The sequence below is a fragment of the Fundulus heteroclitus genome, unplaced genomic scaffold (assembly GCF_011125445.2).
Source record: "Fundulus heteroclitus isolate FHET01 unplaced genomic scaffold, MU-UCD_Fhet_4.1 scaffold_56, whole genome shotgun sequence".
NCBI lineage: Eukaryota > Metazoa > Chordata > Actinopteri > Cyprinodontiformes > Fundulidae > Fundulus > Fundulus heteroclitus.
In genome coordinates this window covers 347,123-353,521 of record NW_023396989.1, presented here as the reverse complement: position 1 = coordinate 353,521, position 6,399 = coordinate 347,123, and the positions used below count along the sequence as shown (strand labels likewise).

At 60.1% G+C, this 6,399-nt stretch overlaps 2 protein-coding genes across 4 annotated transcripts in view; both read right to left on the bottom strand.

The window, feature by feature from the left end:
* fastk (Fas-activated serine/threonine kinase) overlaps nucleotides 1-6,399 on the bottom strand; it is a 12,364-nt gene continuing 5,965 nt past the window's right edge. The window contains exons 2-11 of the mRNA XM_036132933.1: nucleotides 4,910-5,708; nucleotides 4,523-4,835; nucleotides 4,266-4,453; nucleotides 4,047-4,195; nucleotides 3,754-3,970; nucleotides 3,502-3,661; nucleotides 1,598-1,689; nucleotides 857-1,499; nucleotides 672-786; nucleotides 1-452 (exon numbers count right to left, since the gene is read on the bottom strand). Coding sequence (XP_035988826.1) covers nucleotides 366-452; nucleotides 672-786; nucleotides 857-1,499; nucleotides 1,598-1,689; nucleotides 3,502-3,661; nucleotides 3,754-3,970; nucleotides 4,047-4,195; nucleotides 4,266-4,453; nucleotides 4,523-4,835; nucleotides 4,910-5,666 — 2,721 coding nt within the window. The 5' untranslated portion in view covers nucleotides 5,667-5,708 and the 3' untranslated portion in view covers nucleotides 1-365. The remainder of the gene's footprint in view (nucleotides 453-671; nucleotides 787-856; nucleotides 1,500-1,597; nucleotides 1,690-3,501; nucleotides 3,662-3,753; nucleotides 3,971-4,046; nucleotides 4,196-4,265; nucleotides 4,454-4,522; nucleotides 4,836-4,909; nucleotides 5,709-6,399) is intronic.
* Nucleotides 1,696-3,455, bottom strand: LOC118561104. Of its 3 annotated transcripts, none has more exons than XM_036132980.1 (5): nucleotides 3,238-3,455; nucleotides 2,916-3,030; nucleotides 2,756-2,869; nucleotides 2,021-2,664; nucleotides 1,696-1,929 (listed from the first exon to the last, which is right to left on the bottom strand). In XM_036132980.1, the coding sequence occupies exons 1-5, from the start codon at nucleotides 3,446-3,448 to the stop codon at nucleotides 1,835-1,837; spliced, it is 1,179 nt and encodes a 392-aa protein (XP_035988873.1). In that variant the 5' UTR covers nucleotides 3,449-3,455; the 3' UTR covers nucleotides 1,696-1,834. The 3 variants fall into 3 exon arrangements, 2 of the variants coding, with proteins under 2 accessions (XP_035988873.1, XP_035988874.1); XM_036132981.1 differs by having other exon boundaries at nucleotides 1,696-1,952; nucleotides 2,044-2,664; XR_004929763.1 differs by lacking the exon at nucleotides 3,238-3,455 and having other exon boundaries at nucleotides 1,696-2,664; nucleotides 2,756-2,892; nucleotides 3,008-3,076.

Genomic DNA, 6,399 nt, shown 5'->3' with positions numbered 1-6,399 from the left:
TCGTCGTTTCAGCCTTTATTCACAGCTCGGCTCATAGAATATAAACGATCTGTCCGTCTCCTGATACACAAATAAATTATCTGACCTTTGACCCCAAGAACCACGCCTGCCCTCGACCCTTTGGCACATGCTTTAAAAACAGTCCCTCATGCATCACTGTTACCATGACTACAGCACTTAAGAACATGGACCCGCCCCCAGAAAAGGATTACATTCACTCATTCACCCTCAGCTCACCTGTCGGCGAGCACACCTGCAGGCTGCCGCACAGCCTGCTGGGAGTCTGAGTCCACCTGGTGGAAAAGTTCAAGGCTCGACCAGAACCCAGTTGTGAAGACCCCCCCCCCCTCCCCCCCAGCACCCAGTCATAGCGGGACGTCCAGCAGCTTCTTGTGCAGGTACTGCTTCACCTCGTCGATCCCGTTCAGCTTCTCCAGCTCGTGGTACGGCAGCTGGAAGAGGACAGACGACACGTCACACGACCCGTACACTGATCCTGACCCGGTAGATCCTACAAAGACACTGACATCCAGAACCCAGTGGCCCCCCACAGAACCCTCTAGCTGATGTTAGCCTGGCGTGGCCACAGGAGAACCTCCAACCCATGCAGAGGAGACCAGAACACGCTCCGGTTCTCCTCTAAAGGCTGACGTTAGGTGTTCTGGACCCACCTGCAGGATGATGTAGCCCAGCAGCTGCAGGTGGCGGTCCCTCATGGCCCGGGAGCCCACCAGAACCTCAGAGTTGTGACAGTAGTGCCACTTGTCGTTGACGGACATGATGACCCTGCACACAGAACACTTGGCTTTAGGGCGGTTCTGCTGGGATCCAGCACGGCTCCATTTATGGCACTGACCTGCGGATCGACCTCTGCTCTGTCGGGGGTCCCTCTGGATCCGCTCTTTCAGGGGGGTGGAGCAGTGGCGATGGGGCCCCCCTATTAGAACCGGACCCGTCAGCGTAGAACCCCGGCAGCTCACAGTCTGTCCCCAGAACCTCGGGGGCCGCCGGGGCCCCTTCGTCCTCCAAGATCTTCCCGATGGAAAACTGGAAGAGGGAGTCTGGTGCGGCGGCCCCCGCGGGTGCCTGGGGGGGCACCAGGCCATCGGAGGGGGGGCTGCTGAGCGTGGAGCTATCCTGGCTCTCCACCGAGTGCTCCTTGGCCAGACCCGAGTAGAATTGCGCCGCCGGACCGTAGTACGGGCCGTAGGCCAGGGGCCCGCCGTTGGTGCCGGCCCGGGGGCCCTCGGAGGCCGCGGGGGCCCCCGCCGTGCTGCACAGGTGGTGCGACCTGAAGGGCCCGTCTTCCACGGCGCCGCCTTCGGCCGCCTGGCCGGGCCGCTCGGCACCGTCCTCCACAGCCGCGAACGGAGAGAAGTTCTGGAGCTCGGCCGTCACCGCGCCGACGGCACCGGCAGCTGGCTTGGTCGTCACGGTAACGCCGGGTCCAGACCTGACGGGCAGAACCCGACCAGAACCGTCCATCCAGAGCACAAAGTCTGCAGAAGAGACAGGAAGACGGCAGAGAGTAGAGAGTTCTGCAGAACTCTGAAATACTGGGCGGTACCGGGTCGGTACCGGCGTCTCACTGCAGTACCTGTGTAGTAGCCAGGGGGCAGCACCTCGTCCTGCTTGTAGCTCTGTTCTCCCAGCAGCTGTCGCAGCGCCTCGGCCACCAGACCTTTATAGCTGAGCACAAAACCCAACAGAACCAAAGACAAACACTGGTTGGTGCTGGTTTCAGAACCGGAGACCCGCCTCAGGACCAGTTTACAGCAAGCTGGATCAGAACATTGCTGGAGACAGTGGTGGAGCGAGGCCATCTCAGGGGGGGTTATTGGTACCACCATCTGTACAGGTGGACGGATAACCGGGCCCGATACCTGACGATAAGCGGGCCCGGTACCTGACGATAAGCGGGCCCGGTACCTGACGATAAGCGGGCCTGATACCTGACGATAAGCGGGCCTGATACCTGACGATAAGCGGGCTTGATACCTGACAATAAGCCGGAGGGTACCTGACGATAAGCGGGCCCGGTACCTGACGATAAGCGGGCCTGATACCTGACGATAAGCGGGCTTGATACCTGACGATAAGCGGGCCCGGTACCTGATGATAAGCGGGCCTGATACCTGACGATAAGCGGGCCTGGTACCTGACGATAAGCGGGCCTGGTACCTGACGATAAGGGGGCCCGATACCTGACGATAAGCGGGCCCGATACCTGACGATAAGCGGGCCCGGTACCTGACGATAAGCGGGCCTGACACCTGACGATAAGGGGGCCCGATACCTGACGATAAGCGGGCCTGACACCTGACGATAAGGGGGCCCGATACCTGACGATAAGCGGGCCCGATACCTGACGATAAGCGGGCCCGGTACCTGATGATAAGCGGGCCTGATACCTGACGATAAGCGGGCCCGATACCTGACGATAAGCGGGCCCGGTACCTGACGATAAGCGGGCCTGATACCTGACGATAAGCGGGCTTGATACCTGACGATAAGCGGGCCCGGTACCTGACGATAAGCGGGCCTGATACCTGACGATAAGCGGGCCTGGTACCTGACGATAAGCGGGCCTGATACCTGACGATAAGCGGGCCTGGTACCTGACGATAAGCGGGCCCGGTACCTGATGATAAGCGGGCCTGATACCTGACAATAAGCGGGCCCGGTACCTGATGATAAGCGGGCCTGACACCTGACGATAAGCGGGCCTGATACCTGACGATAAGCCAGAGGGTACCTGATGATAAGCGGGCCTGATACCTGACGATAAGCGGGCCTGGTACCTGACGATAAGCGGGCCCGGTACCTGATGATAAGCGGGCCTGATACCTGACGATAAGCCGGAGGGTACCTGATGATAAGCGGGCCTGATACCTGACAATAAGCGGGCCCGGTACCTGATGATAAGCGGGCCTGATACCTGACGATAAGCGGGCCTGGTACCTGACGATAAGGGGGCCCGATACCTGACGATAAGCGGGCCTGGTACCTGACGATAAGCGGGCCTGATACCTGACGATAAGCGGGCTTGATACCTGACGATAAGCGGGCCTGACACCTGACGATAAGGGGGCCCGGTACCTGACGATAAGCGGGCCTGATACCTGACGATAAGCGGGCCTGATACCTGACGATAAGCGGGCTTGATACCTGACGATAAGCGGGCCCGGTACCTGATGATAAGCGGGCCTGACACCTGACGATAAGGGGGCCTGATACCTGACGATAAGCGGGCCCGGTACCTGACGATAAGCGGGCCTGATACCTGACGATAAGCGGGCCTGGTACCTGACGATAAGCGGGCCTGATACCTGACGATAAGCGGGCCTGATACCTGACGATAAGCGGGCCTGATACCTGACGATAAGCGGGCCTGATACCTGACGATAAGCGGGCCTGACACCTGACGATAAGCCGGAGGGTACCTCATGATAAGCCGGAGGGTACCGGGCTGAAGGCGACCCAGGTGTGTGCGGGCCTCACCTGTACTTGCGGTTGACCTCGTCGGCGGTGAGGGCGTGGTCAAACATCAGCACCTTGTGGGCGTCCTGCAGGCGGGGGCCTGAGTAGTCGCGGTACTCCAGCTCCACGGCGGCATCGAGCAGAGACAGGTACCTCCTGACGATCAGGGCGTAGGGGCTACCTGCGGGGAGAGCACAGGTTACCATCCGGACGGTCACGCGGGTCCAGCGTCCCGTCATGGCCGCCGGCGGGATCAGGGCCGCGGCCGCTCACTGGTGACGTTGCTGATGAAGGCGGCGGAGAAGACGCGGTGCAGCACGGCTCCGGGGAAGTGGCCCAGCTGGAAGAGTGACATGAGGATGTTGACGGTGGCGAGGGGCGAGCTGAGCGCCTTCAGCTCCACCACCTCCTCCAGCCGGGAGAAGAAGTGCTGCGCGTTGGAGGGGCGGTAGCTCATCCTGCTGAAGGGGAACACCAGCTTCTGGATCACCTGTGGACAGGAAGCAGCTGGTCACAGCTGGCCCCGCCCCCACCCCGACCCGCAGGGTGCCCACGGGCGTGCTCACCTTGCTGTCCAGGTACTCGGCCTTCCTGACCAGGAAGTCGGCGATGGTGTCGAGCAGCCGGGTCTCCCTCAGCCGGTGGCGGGCCACGTACTTGGCGATGAGCGCCATGGTGTAGGGCGTGATGCTGTCCACCTTCTTGGGGAGCTCGTCTGCAGGGAGGAGGCGGTTAGAGGAGGGCAGGTGGACGCACGCTCAGGTGAGGCTGTCAGGGGAACGCACCTGCCAGGCTGCTGATGAACCTCTCCTGGCGGTTCTGGTAGAACAGGTGAGAACTGAAGATCAGCTCCAGACTCTTGTTGCTGGCCTCCCGGGCGCAGGCGGCCAGCATCTCGTCCAGCAGCGCCATCTCCTGGTCGCGCACGCCGCTGACGCTGGCCAGGGTGTGTTTGACCAGCCTGAGGATTTTCCTGACGGGACGGGTCACAGGTTAGCCTCCTGAGCGGTTGGAGGTCACCAGGCTCACCTTTTACGCTCACCTGTTGGCCACCAGCTGCTCAGGGTTGGGACCGGCGCTGGCGGCGGCCCCTGCGGCAGGCTCCGGCGGCTGCAGCGAGCGCCACTTGAGTCTGTAGTAGGACAGCAGCAGGAAGAGCGTCTGCGGGTGGCGCTCCCGCTCCAGGTTCTTCTCCAGGCCGGCCAGGCAGGCCTCCGTCAGCGGGTGCTGGCTGCCCGGGTGGAGCCGCATGCTGGAGCTGAACACCATGGACACGTCCTTCTGGTTGAACTGGCCCAGCCGCGCCTGGGACTCCGCCTCCAGGACCTGCACCACCTTGGAGTCGCTGGGCAGTCCTGGGGGGGACAACAGAGCTGCAGAGGAGTCGGGCCCAGGGGGCGGAGCCTGCGAGCGGCGTGCGGGAACTCACCCAGCGAGGCCACGGCGTACAGGCAGTTGACGATGCTGAAGTTGTCGAACTTGGCGCAGTCGCTGACGATGGCGTCGCAGAGGGTCTGGAAGTCGGCGTGCTCCAGGATCTGCCGCCCGTCGCCCTCCAGCGCCTCGCCGTCGGCGCCGTGGGCACGCGGCGAGGGCGCGGCCTGCAGCAGCTGGCCGATCTTCTGCAGGGCGACGGGGTAGTGGTTGTGGGAGATCTTGGCGGGATTCTGGGTGACCCAGCGCAGAACCTCGTCGGGCTGCCGCGAGCGCTCGATCAGACGCTTCATGGTGAAGAAGGTGTCGTAGCTCATCTTCTCGTGGATGAAGTTCCAGGTCTTCTTCTTGGCGCTGCCACTGGCGGCCAGGGCTGCTCCTCCGTAGGTGTGCACCGCCACCTGGTGCTGGTAATGTGGGGGCAGAGGGGGCGGAGCCAGGTGGTGGGGGTGGTAGTGGTGGTGAAAGGGAGGCCCTCGGTGTGCGTCTGGGCGGCCCTGGTACAGAGGGTAGGCGGGCGGAGGAGGCAGCGGTGGGTGAGGAGGGTGGGGGAGGTGGGGGGAAGGAACCTCGAGCACCGCCAGCCCGGCTCTTCGCCCATGTTTGATCCCTCCTCCTCCTCCTCCTCCCCCTCCTCCCCCCGCAGTGCTGTAGAGGCGGGTGGCGTACATGGAAATGGACTTAGCGACGTCTCCAGGAGGGAGGAGGTGAGCTGGACTCAGGAGGCGCCACCCAGTGGACAGACACAGCATTGTCCAACAGCCAGACCGCCTGGAGGTAACAGCTCAGCTCCCCTGCAACAGCCCACAACAGTGACAGTAAGACTGGGCCCGCGGTTCTGACCCGGTTCTGACACATCCAAGATGATTTCATCCGGCTAATTGGGTTCTTCCAACACACCTGTTGTTTATGATTAGTATGGCTGGATTGAGTTATCTGAGACAACTGTGCGTTCATGCGTTTGTTTAAAAGGGGAAATGTATCGATAGCAGAAACAATGATCAGCAGCGCTGCTATTGGCTGTTCAGCATGAACAAAGAACGCCCACAGTTTCTCTCCCAAGCAGAACAAGAGCTTTTAATGGAAGGTTATGCCGAATTTGAGTCATTAATTAAAACAACAGGGAACACCTCAAAGTCTGCTAAAGCCAGGAGAGAGGGCTGGCAAAAAGCAGCAGACAAATTAATGTGTAAATACTGTCCATGGTAGATGTTTCTATCACTTTCTACAGAATGAATTTTTGCATTTTAATAATCTCATATTTACTTTGTTCTTTTATGTCAGAGCCTCCACGGGACTCACTAGAACATGGGAACAAGTAAAAGTGAAATACAAGAATGTTCTACAAAATGGTAGCCTTTAATTATTACACTTTATTTTAAAAAGGCACTTGTTATGTCAAGAGATCCAAATTTCAGTGTCATTCCTTAGACACTGGAAGTAAAGGATGCGTGCAAACTGGGAATTTTAACAACAAAAATCTTT

What these genes read in the sequence shown, in the direction of transcription:
- LOC118561104 (XM_036132980.1), bottom strand. Translation starts at nt 3,448, where the DNA reads ATGAGGTACCCTCCGGCTTATCGTCAGGTGTCAGGCCCGCTTATCGTC. An exon ending in TCAGGCCCGCTTATCATCAG is followed by an intron (nt 2,665 to 2,755) that starts GTACCCTCTGGC and finishes GCTTATTGTCAG; the next exon opens with GTATCAGGCCCGCTTATCAT. An exon ending in CCGGGCCCGCTTATCGTCAG is followed by an intron (nt 1,930 to 2,020) that starts GTACCCTCCGGC and finishes GCTTATCGTCAG; the next exon opens with GTACCGGGCCCGCTTATCGT.